This window comes from Schizophyllum commune (assembly GCF_000143185.2).
Source record: "Schizophyllum commune H4-8 unplaced genomic scaffold SCHCOscaffold_7, whole genome shotgun sequence".
In the NCBI taxonomy this organism is placed as follows: domain Eukaryota; kingdom Fungi; phylum Basidiomycota; class Agaricomycetes; order Agaricales; family Schizophyllaceae; genus Schizophyllum; species Schizophyllum commune.
In genome coordinates this window covers 405,076-420,698 of record NW_026089544.1, presented here as the reverse complement: position 1 = coordinate 420,698, position 15,623 = coordinate 405,076, and the positions used below count along the sequence as shown (strand labels likewise).

At 60.1% G+C, this 15,623-nt stretch overlaps 5 protein-coding genes across 5 annotated transcripts; 3 read left to right on the top strand and 2 right to left on the bottom strand.

The window, feature by feature from the left end:
* Nucleotides 1-560: 560 nt before the first annotated feature.
* On the bottom strand, nt 561-3,764 carry SCHCODRAFT_02628001 (uncharacterized protein). The gene is made up of 6 exons (XM_003031454.3): nt 3,226-3,764; nt 2,093-3,159; nt 1,483-2,038; nt 1,272-1,393; nt 1,076-1,178; nt 561-961 (listed from the first exon to the last, which is right to left on the bottom strand). The coding sequence occupies exons 1-6, from the start codon at nt 3,547-3,549 to the stop codon at nt 899-901; spliced, it is 2,235 nt and encodes a 744-aa protein (XP_003031500.2). The 5' UTR covers nt 3,550-3,764; the 3' UTR covers nt 561-898.
* Nucleotides 3,765-4,558: 794 nt separating this feature from the next.
* On the top strand, nt 4,559-7,237 carry SCHCODRAFT_02627998 (uncharacterized protein). The gene is made up of 5 exons (XM_003031051.2): nt 4,559-4,784; nt 4,831-6,156; nt 6,205-6,296; nt 6,345-6,537; nt 6,595-7,237. The coding sequence occupies exons 2-5, from the start codon at nt 4,859-4,861 to the stop codon at nt 7,022-7,024; spliced, it is 2,013 nt and encodes a 670-aa protein (XP_003031097.2). The 5' UTR covers nt 4,559-4,784; nt 4,831-4,858; the 3' UTR covers nt 7,025-7,237.
* A 561-nt stretch (nt 7,238-7,798) lies between these two features.
* SCHCODRAFT_02689334 (uncharacterized protein) lies at nt 7,799-9,687 on the bottom strand (the record flags this gene model as incomplete). The annotated part of the gene is given in 5 exon segments (XM_003031455.1): nt 7,799-7,823; nt 7,843-8,105; nt 8,158-8,321; nt 8,371-8,489; nt 8,543-9,687. 5 exon segments carry the CDS (start codon nt 9,685-9,687, stop codon nt 7,799-7,801), a joined length of 1,716 nt encoding a protein of 571 aa, XP_003031501.1.
* A 360-nt stretch (nt 9,688-10,047) lies between these two features.
* SCHCODRAFT_02701920 (uncharacterized protein) lies at nt 10,048-12,309 on the top strand (the record flags this gene model as incomplete). The annotated part of the gene is made up of 4 exons (XM_003031052.2): nt 10,048-11,146; nt 11,195-11,283; nt 11,341-11,427; nt 11,479-12,309. The coding sequence occupies 4 exons, from the start codon at nt 10,048-10,050 to the stop codon at nt 12,307-12,309; spliced, it is 2,106 nt and encodes a 701-aa protein (XP_003031098.1).
* Nucleotides 12,310-12,661: 352 nt separating this feature from the next.
* Nucleotides 12,662-15,541, top strand: SCHCODRAFT_01306958 (NADH-quinone oxidoreductase). The gene is made up of 8 exons (XM_050341418.1): nt 12,662-12,865; nt 12,920-13,003; nt 13,054-13,102; nt 13,152-13,169; nt 13,217-13,288; nt 13,336-14,626; nt 14,679-14,986; nt 15,042-15,541. Exons 1-8 carry the CDS (start codon nt 12,778-12,780, stop codon nt 15,460-15,462), a joined length of 2,331 nt encoding a protein of 776 aa, XP_050199491.1. The 5' UTR covers nt 12,662-12,777; the 3' UTR covers nt 15,463-15,541.
* Nucleotides 15,542-15,623: the final 82 nt, after the last annotated feature.

The following is a 15,623-nucleotide window of genomic DNA, read 5'->3' as shown; positions in this document are numbered from 1 at the left end:
CCAGGATCAGTATTCAGTAGTAGAACATTCAGTAATCGTCCGCGGGTTGCCATTGGGTCGTCGCCATGCAAGAGGCATGCCAGCAAATAGCGTGCTATAGGGCCGCCGAGGAGGAGGACGCGCGGGACGCAAAATGGCTCCGCGAGAAAAGCACACGGCATTTGCCGGCGGGAGCTTTCCTCACGCCCCTGGCTCGGGCCTGGGCTCAAGATGGCCTCTTTCCCCGGCCTCTCCCCGAACGTTCCTCATAGCCAACTCTAAATAATGTTCCTCGGGCCTCGATGCTGCATGTCCGTCAATGCATCCGCGGCTATACGCGTCGGCGCCCTACCACTGCCACATTAACCGGACGATCGTCTTGCAGGTTGCCACAAATCCGTGCCACCCGTTTTCTGAAGTTTCCCCACTGTACATAACCGTACAAGGCAGCGTACGGTTCCGCCCCATCTACGTCCCACCTCCAAATCATCGAAAAGGTGATCCTCATCCACCTCACCTACGTGAACAGGCGTCTATCGCACTTCACCTCACCACATCCCGCTCACCACCACAAAGCGTAAGCGTAAGTAGAAAACAAGGAAACGGCATGCTATACATATTCATGGTGGATGCGTGCATAATATACAGTGCATGGATGCGGCGTAAAGATCATAATACATAGATGAAGGTGAAAGCCAATGTCCTCTACTCACGATGATGATGCGTCCCATTGCTTCCTCCTCTTCCCCACCTTCTTCGATAAGTCTTCATCCTCTTCCCATTAGCTTTCCTCTGGATCTGATTAGTAGCCCCCTCGATTAGTCAGTCATATCCCTCCTCTCCTCTCTTCGTTCTCGTAACAAAACCTCTTCTCAAGAGTTATGCACAGGTGCCGCTCGCGGTTCTTCGAGGACCAAGATTAGCGGAGGTCCACGATCTCCAGGTGAGCCTCCTTGAGGTAGACGTGCTCCCTGTCCGCGTCCTGCACAAGACTTCGTCAGCACATGCGGCAATCCAGCATCGATTATGGGGGAGCGGGGGTCGATAGACATTGCTCCAACGGTCGACCGGAGGGTTGATGAGAATGAAGACTTACGGTATATATCGGCTTGTCCGGATGCGGGTGGAACGCCTCCTTCGCCTGGCAATCCAAGATGATCTTTAACCCTGGAGGGTCTGTCAAGCGGAAGATACCAAATCTGGGAGCAGAATATTAGCACAGGCTCGATGCATGGGACTGCGATAGGTCCATGCAGAGAAAAAAGGGCGAGGTGAGTGAAGGCGAGACTCACGTCGGGTTGTACTTTGGGGCGCACACGATGGCGAACGACTCCGGCAGCATGCACTGGAAGGCGGAATGCGTGTGCAGATCTACCGATGACATGAAGCAGGATTGCGATGGGTGAGTGTGGATCTGGGGATGGGGTCAGCAAGACCACATTGATGGCTGCCACAATACACGCAGTGCCGCAAAAGGACTGCCCATAGAGAACCGCCACTCACCCAACCCAGCGTGATCAAACTCCTCTCCTCCGTAAACTCCAACACGAGCTCCTCATCGTCCATGGTACACGTATCGCTCGTCGCGTGCTGCTTCGGGATCAGCAGCGTCGTCACCACATACTTGTGCCCCCGGTCCTTGCCCAGCAACAACCCGCACGTCTCCCGGTTCAGCGACGTGTTGATCTTCGCGATCGCGAGGAATCTCGGGAGCGTCTCGCGCGGCACCGTCACGCGCTTGAGCTGCCCGGGCTTGGGGGGCTCCTTCTCCTTCTTGGGCGCGCGCGGCTGGGCGGGGTAGGGGTAGGCGGAGGTGGAAGAGGAAGAGGCGACGGGCGCGGAGGGCTTGGGGAGGAGGTCGCTGGAGTAGAGCGGTCGCGGGGCGCGCTCGAACTGCTTGCCGTCGAAGAGGAGGTTGTTGTTGGTCGGCGCAGGCGGGGCGGCACCGGCCTGCTCGTCGGTGGACATGATGGAGGGCGCGTACCCCTGGCCGCGTTGGTGCTGCGACATGAGCTGCGGGTACTGGATATGCGCGGCGCCCTGGCCGACGGAGGGCGGGCTACTTTGATTGTCAAAATCGTTCAAGGTCGACCACGACGTGGTCCAGGCTCACCTCTTCTCCCCAGGCCGATGCTTCTGGAGCTTGCTTGGTCGTCGCGTGTGACCATGGTGCACCGACTCGGAGTCCGTCGTGTCGTCGTCGTACGCCGGGTTCTCCAAAGGCATGGTCATGGGCGGCGGCGGCTCCTGACGTCCAGTGTACTGGTTCGGAGGGGACGATGGGCGCGATGGCTGCGGTGATGGCCCCCTGGTCCCCGGCAGCGTCGGGTAGTGCGGCCCCGAGTGGTGAGAGCCCGATGGTTGATGGTGCGGGGTGGGGAAAGTAGGATATGATGGCGCCGACGGCTGAGGGGTCGAGTGCTGGGACTGCTGGGGGGTAGCGTACTGGGAATGCGCGGGTTGCGGCGTGGTGGGCTGCGTCCGCGGGTACTGCGATGGGGGCGGGGGAACGAAGACACCGGGGGTGGGAGTGGTGGAAGAGCTCGGGTGCTGGTAGGCTTGCGGCTCGGTCGGCTGAGGGCTGATCATGGCAGCGGCTTGCTGCTGCTCGCGCGCGACACGCGCTGCCGTCTCTGCTTCCACCAGCCGCGCGCGCTCCTGGCGCTTCTGCTCCTCCTTCCGTCGCTGGATCTCTTCCGCCTGTCGCCGCAGCGCCTCCTGATGTTGCTCGTGGCGAGACGCGGCGGGCTGCGGTTGTGGCGGCGGGGATGTGGCAAAGGCGAGATCGCCGCCTCGGTGAACGGTGGCGGGTGTCGGCGCAGTTGACGGCGCACGACTGCCAGCTGCTTGGCGGGCTGCGGAGAGGGCAGCTTGTGTCGAGGCGGATGATACGCTCCGGGCAGTTGCGTACTGCGACGCCGAGCTCTGGGCGCGCTCCTGCTCGAACTCCTCTCGCTGGCGCTGCCAGGCCGCTCGCTCGTCTTCCAGGGCTTGCTGCTGCTGCCGATCTACGACTTCACGTGGCGCGCGCTGGCCGGGAGGTGGTAGGCCCTGGGAGCGCGCATCGGGTGTACGGTCTGAGTCTTCTGCTTCCTCCGGGTGCGCTTGCATCCATCGTTCGTGGCGCTCGACGAGGATCGGCTTGAGCTGGCCGAGGCAGTCGAGGATGTCCTGTCCGTTCTACAATGACCGATCAGTAGACCGAACACAGGAGCCCCCCGCGCAGAGGCCTAACGATGCACGCACCAGTCCCAAGTTATGCCTGTGTTTATCGCTCAGCATCGTCCTATAGTCCCGGTGCATCGGGAGCTTGTCGAGCACAAGGGTCGCGGCGCGCGCGAACGAGACGAACGCGTTCTCGTGGTCGCCGTGGGCCGCAAACGCCTTCCCATCCTTCCTGTACTGCTCCGCCTGGCGGAGGTAGAACTTGAGGTCCTTGCGATCGTCCCAGAGGTTGTCGAGTGCGCGCTCTGCGAGTTCGCCGATGGACGCGGGGCGGCGCGAGGGCGTTCGCGCGGGGGCCTGGGCGTAGTTTGGTGGGGTCGGAGTGGCGCTGGGAGTGGCGTACATGGCTGCAGGAGGAGAGAACGATGGTACCCTGCCAGTCTCTGCTGTGCTCGGACGATTATAAGCTCTGGTATACCGAGCAGGAGGTCCGGTGGTCGATCCCGGCTCTGACGGTGTAATTGTCTGCCGGAGCTGCCTATTGTGCCAGAAGCAACCCGCTACCTGGGGACAGGACCCTTGAATGAAGAGTGATTGTGGAAGAAAGTGGGAAGTATGTGTATGGAGGCACCCGTCACGGTCTCCGAGGACCAGTTGCGTTGCAGAAGTCACGGGTCACGCTCGACTTCCGCACCTGCCATATAAGGCAGTTCAAGCGCTATACATCAATCAAAATCCTCCAAAAATCTATACTTTGCCCTCGCTCACGGTCTTTCGACCCCTGCTTGCCTGTCCTGCGCTTATCACGGTTTACGCTTGGTTGCTTCTATACAGTGAGGCACAGTAATGCTTGCAGGCACGTCTGGAGGCACTGCGGTCATGTTCGGGGTTTGCCGAGGATGGACCCATAATCTGCCCAAGGCCTCAATTGCATGGTCAGCACAATTGTGCCTTGGGTCTTGCAAAGTTTACATTGTGTGCCCTGAAGGCCTCATAGCTGACGGTTTGAGAGGGTCGTCGCGGCCGAGATTCCTTTGATAGTGCGACGGTCACGGAAAGAGTACTGCGATGCGAGTGCGTCTGGATTGTGAAATTCTTGCGCTACAAATTCAACCCCTTCGCGTATAGCGGATGAGGCCCTGCTAGTGCTCGCTGGGGCGGTTGGTACGTTGATGATGATGGGTAGGTAGGGTATAAGCTGGCGAAATTCCAGCGCAAAGACAAGGCCTAACGGTCACATTTGACATCGAACCTACCTCGCCCAGTCACCCTAGCCCTGCGCAATGGTATCAAATGTTGACGCATTTCGCGCCTTCAATTCGTCGCATTGAGATCGAACATTAAGGTGAGATGCCAAGGGTCTCCTTAGGTTCGTCACGTTTAGTGACCGCGATGTCACGCAGGTGAGGAGGTCGTGCCTCTCAGACCAGACCACGACATACGCTCAGGCATTGAGGTCCACGGGATCATACAATAACGCTTTCAGCTCATTCGAAAGTCTTGGGAGTCTTAACGCGAGGCAGACGCGACAGAAACTCGGAACATCCCCGCTTCGTAGAGTTGCTGTGGTCCTGGAGGTACGAGTTCTGCGCGTCCGACCTCTACTAGTGCAAGGCATCGCGGTCCTTTCAGCTACACTCGTGCGTCTCCATGCTCTCTTTACAATATGCTTCTCACTTCGCCCAGATTACACGACAGCATACCCCTCAGCGATATGGCTATGGTCGACCAAAGACCCACCCTCCACCAGAGGAAAAGCAGCAAGGAGGACAACGATAACCCAATCATCGACCTCAGCGGAGGAGGTCCCGTATCGCCCCCTCGTCCGCGAGTTGTGTCAACCCCTCCGCAACTGCGACATCAGCGCCATGCCTCAACATCAGCCGCCCTCCCCCGAATGAATGGTCTGGGATCTCCTCCCCGCGCCACGTTTGGAATACCCAATGGCCTGCCAAACGGAGGCGCCCCCTCCCCCTCGCATGGAGGCTCTGCGCACTCGCATGCACGCGGCCGCTCTATCTCGAGCTACTCGTACTCCCCTCCCTCGCCTTCGCCCCTCTCCACCTCCTTTCCGCGCCCGCCGCCGATGACAGGCTCTGCCTCAAACCCCGAGCCAACAAGCCCTCTCTCCTCCAACTCATCCGCCTCCGCTCCTCGCCGCCACGGTCGCATGCACTCCCGCAACCTTTCCATCTTCTTCCCTCGGCCGGGCACGCTCCCACACGACTCGACGATCGCCGAGGATGGGAACAGCCCACCCGAGCAAGCCCCCGTCAGCACCATCCCCTCTGCCGACGCCCCGTACAGCCTCCCGAGCAATGCAAGGTCCACGCGCGCGCCCACCACCCCTCTGGGTGCCAACTTCACTTTCGGCGGCCGCCCACCTGGCGCGCCGCAGCCGCCGGCGATGTCCAAGTCAGCATCTGGAGGCACGTCCTCGCGCCGTGGGCATCACCACAAGCACTCGATGTCGCACAACTTCTTCTCTTTCCTCGAGCCCGGGATCGTCGGCAGCAAGCCCACAGACGATTTAGCGCCTCCCCTATCGCCGTGGTCCACCTCGTCCTCCGCCGCCGTAACTACCACCACAGCGGCGTCGGTACAGCCAGCACCGCAAGCGCTGCTCGTCGAGGATCTCGGGAGCTCGCTCGTTGGCGCCGCGGCCATCGCCGCAGCGCAGTTCGTCCTCGGTGCCTGGCTGTGGGTCGCCGGGCAGCAGGTTGGCTCGCTCGCGTGCACTGGCCTCGGCTACTGGATCGTCTTCGATGCGTTTGGCGTCGCCATCGAAAACGTCCTCGCACCGCGCCTGCGCGGCAAAGGCCCAAGCAAGCAGCGCTTCTACGGGGACGCGCGCGTGGAGACGGTGGCGATGTTTGCGCAGGCGGTGTACTTGATGTTCGCTGCAGTGTATGTTTGCAAGGAAACTGTCGAGCATCTGCTGCTGAGCGCGGGCGGCTCGGAGGAGTCGGGGCACCATCACCATCATGCGATTGACGAGGAGGATGTGATACAGTGAGCGATACCCTATTGACGACGCCGGAAGGTCTTGACGTTTTGCAGGATTGAGTTCCCCCTGTTTTTGCCGATCCTGGCGCTTGCCTCGCTGTTGACGACAGCCTCCCTCTTCAACAACCATACGAAGTTGCTCGACAGTATGTCGCCCAATGCTGCTATGACTTCAGGACTAATGCCCTCGTCAGTTACGGGCAACGTTATACCCTCCCCTGCGTCTCTTATACGGTCCTTGTCTGCCAGGTCGACGGGAGCAGCATCGATACAATACACTGCCTCTCAGCCCGCGACGCCGCTGGGCCAGGTGCTCCGCAACCCCTACATCGTTAGCCCAATATTGTTCACGGCCCTCCTGCTCACAGTTGCTATGGTCGTTCCCGGGTACGTTCGTGTTCCATTTTACTCATGTTGACCTCAATTCACTCTCACCTCTTTCAGCGCCCAACACATGACCTGCGACCTCTTTCTCGCCACCTTCATCGCCGGCGTCACCATGCGCGTCGCCTATACCGCCTGCACGGCCCTCGGCGCTGTCCTCCTCCAGACCGCGCCCCCTCGCGGGCTCCCCGGCGGGCGCATGGAGGCCTTCCTCCGCGTTATGCGCGAGCTCGAGCGGCACCCGCAGGTCCTGCACCTGCCCGCGCCACGCTTCTGGCAGCTCACGCCCGCGCCGGCGCTGGGCGGCGCGCCGGGCGAGGGGCTGGTCGTGACAATGGACCTGCATGTGAGGGAGGATCTGCCGGATGAGGAGGCGTTGCAGTTGACGAGGTGGGCGTGGGAGAGGACGGTGGGGGCGCTGGGAGGCGGGAGGGGGAAGGATGCGGAAGGCCCGGGACCGGATGTGACGGTGGGTGTGGTGAGGGGGTAGGAAGATATGTATCTACTTGTAAGGGAAGGAAGGTGCACCGGGACACCCTCGAAATCGGTCCAAGTCCATGCGACGGAAATGATCTGAAATCCTGAATTGAGTCGGACCACGAACAGCTGCTTTCTGTACAAGCAGGTACACCTAGACATCCAAGGCACAACAGCCGTGTATGTATCATCAAACCGGCGCTGTATCGCAAGCCTTTACACCTGTGAATACTTCTGCACTTTTGAGCGTGCGTACGTATCACGCGCCGCGCAATGTCACAACACATCATTGACACGAGCTTCCTTCTCGCCTTCTTGTCCTTCGTCACTACTGCCTCACCCGCGGCCGTTAGTTGACGCTGGAGTCGATTGCAGCTACACAATAATGATACAAAGCAAAATACAGGCCAAGAAGTACAATGAGAACAACATCATCAGGCGGTGTTCTGGTCCTTGGGATAAAAGACGCGAACGCGCTTCGGTGTGTGCTCCTCTTCCCCATATAACCACTCGTACGTCGCACTCCTGGACCGCTTGCGCTGAGGGGCGACATCAGCCTCTTTGTCGGTCTTGGGAGGGTCCTGGTTCTCCTTCGCGTCCTCGTCTCCATACTCCTCCGTGATCGGCGCCGTCTCCTTCTCCACGATCGCCTCTGAACCCTGTCGAACCTCAGGTGCGTCCGTCGGGGCATCTTCCTCTTCAACCCTCTCCAACTCCTGACGCGCTTCATTTAGGATTTCGGATAACATCTCATGCGTCAAGCCCGCATTCCCCACCTCCCCCAACCTCAGTAACATCTTGCGCGCCACGGGCTTGAAGCACGCAAAGTACTCCGTGAAGTCGTCCAAAACGCGGTCTATCTCCCCATGCTCATTCCTGCGCAAGGCGATCTTGTGGGCGAGGTGGACGTCGTCCAGCACATCCCAAACCGCGATGTCACACTGTGACCACCCCTTGTCCCTGCGGAAGGCGCCGCGCGGGCCTGCGTACTGAGTACAGATGAGGATGAAGAGATAGACGAGCGACTCGAGGTCGTCCTTGGCTTTTCGGGGCGCATGTTCGAGGACGCCGATGGACATGAAGGTGAGGGTGCCCTGTGCCGTGGGTCAGCGCCGCTGTGAGGACACGAACAAGGGCACAACGCACTGTCATGATTTCCTTCGTGTTTTGGCCGTGATCATCTAGGAAACACCCCTTCTCCAGATCGATCAGCATCCCGCGGACGCGGCCTGTCGTCGGACGCCAGAGCCTGACATTATTGTCTGAGATATCGCAGTGCATGGCCCTCTGCTTGAGCATCCTGCCCATGGCTATCAAGCCAGTCAGTAATCAGTTTGTTCTTCAATGGGTATGTTGCACCTTTTAGAACGTCGCTGAATATATGCACCACCTCGAGCGGGCTCTCGAATTCTGACAAATCTTCGCAGAACGGATACATCAACACTTGCTGGTGCCGACGCATGCTCATGCCCATGAACCTGTGGACGCCGTGGTCAGCACGAATCACTCTCAGCATCGGAAGGGCACGCACTTCTTATAGTCTTGGTCCTTCGCCTTCATGCAACCGCGCAGCTTGTCGGTGCTCTGTGGCTTGCCGTTGCTCTCTACCACGCCACTTGTAACGATATCTACTACGCCCTCGATGTGCCCTAGCGTCCCGACCATTCTGCGCTCATTCTTATGGCCGTGCGGGGCGCGCGGGTCGTCCCAAGTCCGGCGCAAGGCATACATGCGCCCATCCGGGCCGCGCACCGAGCAGCACAATGTCGCCCTCTGATTCAGCTGCGCGCGTGGAGGGGGCGATGTCCACTCGAACACCTCGAGCTCAACGCCGTCCTCGTGCTCCTCGCTGTCGACGTAGATGGACGCGCCCTTGCCCGTCACACCCGCCTCCTCATCGACGCGCGCAGCCGCTGCAAAATCGATATCTTTGACACGGATGAACTCCTGCCCGTAGCGCAGCTTCACAGAGGCGTCCCACCCGAGGCGCGGCCGAGGCGCAAACATCGTCCCGGCGACGACGCGGACGAGGGCCTCAGCGCATGCCGGATCGTGGATGGGGAACTTCTTCGCGACAACGAGGCCCATGCGGTCCCACCCCACCAGGCGCAGCACCGCGCCCTGGCTATCTTCGCGGCGGTACACCGCGATCCCGAGCCCGTACAGGCGGCTGCGCTGCCGGCTCATGAGGGGCCCCGCGTTCTCGGCGAGGGTCTGCACTGGGTGCCAGGCGCCGGGGAGGTCGGCGTTCTCGGTGGTGCAGCCGATCGCGAGGGCGTCTTCCCACTTGTATGGGCCCATGGCGTCCTGGAGGATGAGGTCGGGCGCGGGGGCCTCGCTGAGGCGGCCCTCGAAGGAGGTATCGGCGAACCACTGGCGGGTGGGGAGGTTGGTGGTGTCGATGCCCTGCGCGGACCAGTGATCGCGGATGATTGCTGCGAAGCCGTTGAGGAAGGCCATTGTCTTGTGAGCAAGGGGCATGTGGGGATCGGACGGCCAGATGCGCCAGTAGCCCGCGTCCTCGTCGAAGTGCGCGGCGAGGAGGGCCTTCGCGAGGGTCGCGGGCCATGCCTCAGGCCATGTCTTGCAGATGCGGTCGTGGAAGACGTGCGACGTGAGGCCGCGGATGTTCCATAGCATTGTCTCCTCTAGATCTTTGTCCAATGCGAGTGCCATTGTGCGGGGGAGGATCGGTGAGTGGCGTTTGTTGGTCTCGGGCGCTATGTCGCTAATTTGCGGTGGCTTTGCAGGCTGGAGAATATTGAGGAAGGATATCTGGCGATGGGCAAGGATCGAGGGGGAATGACCGTGCGACTCGAGCAGGACCACAGGTGGCGTTCGCGGGGACGCGACTTTCGCTCACGTGATGGTATCGTGACAGCCTCGTGGGCCGTCTGCAAGGCCAAGTTGAATTTTACGCCTCGTACGCAACGGTTCGTGACGGTGACAGGTTGTGTTTGGACCTGTTTCTTTCATCACTCTCACTTTCATCTTCTCCCTTGCGTTCACCAGCCACCCGCCCGAACTCATTCAACAATGGTCGCCCTCCCAAAGCCATCCACCCCGCTCGTGTCCGACGTGCGCGTTCAGCAGCCCGAAGGCTTGGACGCCAACACGCTCTTCGTGGCTACGCGCATCGAGCCCGACGTGCTCGCCAAGGTCGTCAACGCCTTTAAGAAGAGCAGCGTCTGGGATGCGAGAAGATCGAAATTCGCCAATGTCCCATCCACGCAGACGACGCTCGACAAAGCGGCGCAGCTGACGAGGGACTATGTAACATTCTTCAACGCCCTCGGCACCGCCGTCGTCGCGGCCGCCCGCAGGCGCTACAGTCTCTCAGACAAAGAAGTGCGGACGTGGCGCGCGCCGCACGGTGCCAACGGCTCGCTCGAGCTCTGTGTCGCGAACGGCACTGTGCTCGCCCAGATGGTCATCCTCCACCGCGCGAAGGACGAGATCGACGAGGACTCGATCAGGCGGTGTGCGATCCTTGCCACCGAAGCCCTCTTCCACCACCCCGAGCGCTCGCGGTACCCAGTGCTGCTCATCTGCAAGGGCAAATGCGCCCTCGTCGTCGCAGATCACGCCGGCGCCGTCGTCGCCACGGTTGGCGACTTCACTCGGTCGTACGTGAGCAAGGTCAGCGAGAGGAGCCTCTTTCGGCTCTTCTGCGTGCTTTTGCATTTTCATGGTTGCGCCCGGGCTGCCCTCGGCTTCGACCAGTCGATCAGCAAGGACAAGAATGACGACGAATATATTGTCGCTGCCGGGCACAAACGTCGAGTGTTGGAACTCCTCGGTACGCCCGAGGAACGCGCTTGCTATGGTATCATCGTGCGTCGCGTACAAGGGCTGAGAGAGGACGGCGCCAAGGTGCTCTATATTCGTGATACGTGGGTCGCGAAGAAGGACATCGAGGATGCCGCGGCTGAGGATGCGACGCCTTCGCGCGACAAGGAGTCCGAGACCGTGCAAGTGAACGACGGGGACGACAGTACAGACATCATACGCTCGGGCCATATCTCTGTAAGCCCGCCGACTCTGCTGCACAGGCGTCAGGTGCAGCACGCAAGACCCCTCGATCACTTTCACTCGCTGCTCGAGCTGGTGTCGGCCATGCTGGACATTTTGCGCAGTGCGTGCGGTTCCAAGAATACATTGGTACGAGCTAATCCACACGCAGCTTTTCATGCAATGTACGAGGACGAGCAAGTCCAGCTCTTGAACATCACGCCGTTGATCTTCGGCCTTGATGACGTGCACTTTAAGGAGGTCAGACTTCCCTCAGAATCCATCAACTAGCATATCATCTGACGCCCTATGCTGCAGGTCAAAGGCCGCACCGTCTCTTCGGGCGTCTGTGTGGACTTCGCCCATGTAAGAGAACTCACCAGGCCTCCCGCGACGGACTTCATTGTGCGTCTGATTTGCTACATATACCTTCTTATCCAATCTGACTAGCGACAGCCTCACCACGCCTGCGCGTCCATCGATGTGCTCATCGCTTTGGTCCGCAAACAGCCGCGCTCGCAAACCTATAGCGACACACTGGAATCTCTCTTCTATGTACTTTGCTCCGTCTGCCTCTCCGCCAGCGGTGCCGGACACCCCCATCGCTACACTTGCAACGTCACCACCGACACCCCGCTAGGTGACTGGCGCAGGTCTCTGGACGCCGCTCTGAGCAGCCGCACCGAACTGGTCGACATCGACGCCTTCCGTGCTCGGGTGCTAGGCGGGATGTCGTCCTACTTCGGACCCTTGCACCCCTGTCTGGAGGCTTTGCATGCCGCGCTATGCCCTGTCCTCGAGGAACCTGAAGCTGAAGCCGACACTGGGAGCCTTTACCAGCCCGCTGAGCCGCAGGAGACCAGCGACGACCGCAAGATGATTTACGAGAAATTCGAGGCAGCATTGACGGCAGCTCTCAATGAGCTCTCGCAGATGGAGGAGAAAGCCTGGACTCCGGACATGGTGAAAAGCAAGACGTCCGCCGTCGTGCGCAAGCCTCGAGCAACCCTTAGGGATCTTCCCGTGACGAGCAACGCCGCCAAGGGCTCTAGGAAGAAGGGGAAGAACTCAGCGCAGCCCACTACCCCGAAGCTATTCAAAACCTCAAAGAGGAAGCGCGAAGATGTTGTCGCGGACACAGACGCAGACAAGGAAGACGTGCCGCCCGTGAAGAAGCGAAGGGCACCGGCGACCTCAGGCAGGGTTGACAAGGTCACGGAGCCCGCTGAAAAGCCCAGAGGAGAAACGACTCGGAAGAGCGCGCGTCTCCTGAAGCGAGTCGGCTGAGGGGAAGATGTCCCCTGTCGTGTTTGTATGTATGAAGTGGAAGAAGTGAAATACGTTGCAAATCGAAGTGTTCAACATGTTGTTGTAGATTGTCGTGATCTTACCCTTGCCTTGATCTTGTGCAGATGTGGCTGTCCCCGTATGCTCTGAAAGCTCTGAGACAAGTCTGCCAAAGTCGCCGGTAAGCTGAAGCTCACTCGCACTTCGCTACACGAAAGCCGTTGTCGCGCACTCGTCGCGTGTGGGTCTTTGTTGATCATTGCTTTGGTGGCGCGTGACGTTCGGCAGAACCGGAACAAAAGCACCGGCATTTCGGATCAAAGCCGGATCCCTCAGCCAACGGCGTTTGCAGGATTATTCCTGCTCATCGCCGACGACGACGAGCTCTGCAGACGCTGAATAGTGAGGGCGGCGACTCGCCCAGGTTCCTCTATATCCTGCTCTCGTCATCCGCTCCCTTTTTCCCCGATGACTATGCTCCGGGTTGTCTCGAGACCTTCGACGGGTCTACTCGGAAAGACCGCGAACAGCGGGGCGTCGCGCGCGGCAGCGCCCAGTACGTCTGGAATGTACGCCAGCGGGGTATGAAGACTAATGCGAATATCTTCAGAGAGACGCGCACTGTCCTCTACAGCAGCAAGACAGGCTGACATCACCCTCACCGTTGACGGAAAGCAGGTCACTGTTCCCCAGGGTACGTCTTCCAGGCCAACCACGGGCGATACCTCTCTGACGGTACTTCAGGCTCTGCACTCATTCAAGCATGCGAAGCTGCGGGAGCTACCATACCACGGTACGCTGCTATGTCATTTGCCGTCTGCCGTTACTGAGACGTGCTCCAGGTTTTGCTACCATGATCGGTAAGGTCTACAGACTCGCGAGTCTGCATCATACTCACAGTCTCAAGACTTTCAATAGCAGGAAATTGCCGTATGTGTCTAGTTGAAGTGGAGAGGTCACCCAAGCCGGTAGCATCCTGGTATGTATCCAGCTCCGATCTTCCAACGCCCTTCTCACCTGCAACAGTGCCATGCCCGCCATGCCGGGGGCAAACGTCAAGACCAATACTCCCCTCGTTCACGCTGCCCGCGAAGGCGTAATGGAGTTCTTGCTGGCAAACCACCCCCTCGACTGCCCGATTTGTGACCAGGGTGGCGAGTGTGACCTCCAGGACCAGTCAATGCGCTACGGCTCCGACCGCACACGCTTCCACGAGATCACCGGCAAGCGCGCCGTTGAGAACAAGGACATGGGCCCCCTCGTTAAGACGTCGATGAACCGCTGCATCCAGTGCACACGCTGCGTCCGCTTCGCTAATCAGGTCGCTGGCGTTGAAGAGCTCGGCACCACCGGTCGCGGGAACGACATGCAGATCGGCATGTACGTCGAGAAGACGATGAACTCGGAGTTGTCCGGCAACATCGTCGACCTCTGCCCCGTCGGTGCGCTTACGAGCAAGCCGTACGCATACCACGCGCGTCCATGGGAGCTCAAGAACACAGAGTCTATTGACGTTATGGACGCTGTTGGTTCCAACATCCGTGTGGACTCGCGCGGCGTACAGGTTATGCGAATTCTCCCAAAGACGAACGACGATGTCAACGAGGAGTGGATCAGCGACAAGACCCGCTACGCGTGCGACGGACTCAAGTTCCAGCGGCTTACCTCGCCCCTCGTTAAGGAGGGCGACCGCTTCGTCGCAGCTACTTGGGAGGAGACGCTCAACAGCATTGCCAACGGACTGGCTGCCTCGGGCGCGAAAGGCGACGAGATCCAGGCTGTCGCGGGTGCGCTCGCGGACACCGAGTCGCTCGTCGCGCTCAAGGATCTCATCAACCGCCTCGGTTCCGAGAACCTGGCTGTCGACCAGGCCGGCGGTGCCGCGGCACCCGTGCATGGTGTTGACATTCGCTCGAACTACCTCTTCAACTCGACTATCCCGGGCGTCGAGGAGGCCGACGTCATCTTGCTCGTTGGCACCAACCCGAGGCATGAGGCGGCCGTGCTCAACTCGCGCATCCGCAAGAGCTGGTTACACACCCCGCTTGAGGTTGGCCTCATCGGCGAGCGCGTTGAGCTCACGTATGGGTACGACTACCTCGGCGCGGACGCGAAGGCGCTGGAGGACCTCGTCGCGGGCAAGGGCGAGTTCGCGAAGAAGTTCAAGGCGGCGAAGAAGCCGTTGATCATCGTGGGCAGCGCGGTCGCGGATCATGCGGATTCAGCGCCTATTCATGGGTTGCTGGCGAAGTATGTCGAGGCGAACAAGGGCACGCTGCTTACGCCGGAGTGGAATGGATTGAGTGTGCTCCAGCGGGTGAGCCCCTTTCTGTGCGATCTCTCATACATATACTGATGTGATGCTTCAGGCTGCGTCTCGCGCTGCTGCCTACGACATCGGCTTCGTCCCCTCGAAGAAGGCCGCGCAGACCAAGCCAAAGTTCATCTGGCTACTGAACGCCGATGAGGTTGACCCCAAGTCCATCCCGTCCGACGCCTTCGTCGTCTACCAGGGCCACCACGGTGACCTCGGCGCGCAGCTCGCGGACGTGATCGTCCCGGGTGCCGCGTACACTGAGAAGGCGACGACGTGGGTGAACACCGAGGGTCGGGCGCAGCTCGGGCGTGCAGCCGTCCCGCCCCCGGGTGCTGCCAGGGAGGACTGGAAGGTCATCCGGTGAGTCCGCGTTGTTGCTTGACGGTACGCTTCGTGTCGCTGATGAGCTCTACAGTGCCGCGTCCGAGGTGCTCGGCACGACACTCCCGTACGACGACATCCTCGCGCTGCGCGACCGCATGTGGGAGATTTCGCCGACGCTGGTACGCTACGACGTGACGGAGCGGACGTCGGTCGACACGGCGCTCGTGGGCGTGAAGCAGCTGATCGCGAAGACGGCGGGTGCGAAGGCGGTGTTTGCGCCGTTGAAGAAGCCAATCGAAAACTTCTACCAGACGGACCCGATCTCGAGGGCGTGTGTATCTTTTCCTCTTCTTGCGTCTGTTGCGCGACCCGTCCACAATTCTTCATATGTGCGCGGGATGCTGACTGTCGTCCACAGGTCCGTTACGATGGCGCAGTGCACGAAGGCGTTCGTCAAGGGCGATCGGTATGGGTTCAGCGAGGAGCAGAATGTTGCGCAGGCGGCGGCGTAGGTAGAGGGCGGGCTTTACCATTGTGTTCTGTTCTAGACAAAAGCGCGAATACGATATCTCGTTTATTGCTCAGGTGCCCCATCGTCTGCCGGCACTGCAATCAGTATCGGGACTTGCTATAGGTAGACTCAACGAGGTTCGCCTCGATCTTTTGGGATGCA

What these genes read in the sequence shown, in the direction of transcription:
- SCHCODRAFT_01306958 (XM_050341418.1), top strand. Translation starts at nt 12,778, where the DNA reads ATGACTATGCTCCGGGTTGTCTCGAGACCTTCGACGGGTCTACTCGGA. An exon ending in GCAGGTCACTGTTCCCCAGG is followed by an intron (nt 13,004 to 13,053) that starts GTACGTCTTCCA and finishes ACGGTACTTCAG; the next exon opens with GCTCTGCACTCATTCAAGCA. An exon ending in GAGGACTGGAAGGTCATCCG is followed by an intron (nt 14,987 to 15,041) that starts GTGAGTCCGCGT and finishes TGAGCTCTACAG; the next exon opens with TGCCGCGTCCGAGGTGCTCG.
- SCHCODRAFT_02628001 (XM_003031454.3), bottom strand. Translation starts at nt 3,549, where the DNA reads ATGTACGCCACTCCCAGCGCCACTCCGACCCCACCAAACTACGCCCAG. An exon ending in GCCCCAAAGTACAACCCGAC is followed by an intron (nt 1,179 to 1,271) that starts GTGAGTCTCGCC and finishes TTCTGCTCCCAG; the next exon opens with ATTTGGTATCTTCCGCTTGA. An exon ending in CGGACAAGCCGATATATACC is followed by an intron (nt 962 to 1,075) that starts GTAAGTCTTCAT and finishes AGTCTTGTGCAG; the next exon opens with GACGCGGACAGGGAGCACGT.
- SCHCODRAFT_02627998 (XM_003031051.2), top strand. Translation starts at nt 4,859, where the DNA reads ATGGCTATGGTCGACCAAAGACCCACCCTCCACCAGAGGAAAAGCAGC. An exon ending in CCATACGAAGTTGCTCGACA is followed by an intron (nt 6,297 to 6,344) that starts GTATGTCGCCCA and finishes TGCCCTCGTCAG; the next exon opens with TTACGGGCAACGTTATACCC. An exon ending in GTTGCTATGGTCGTTCCCGG is followed by an intron (nt 6,538 to 6,594) that starts GTACGTTCGTGT and finishes CACCTCTTTCAG; the next exon opens with CGCCCAACACATGACCTGCG.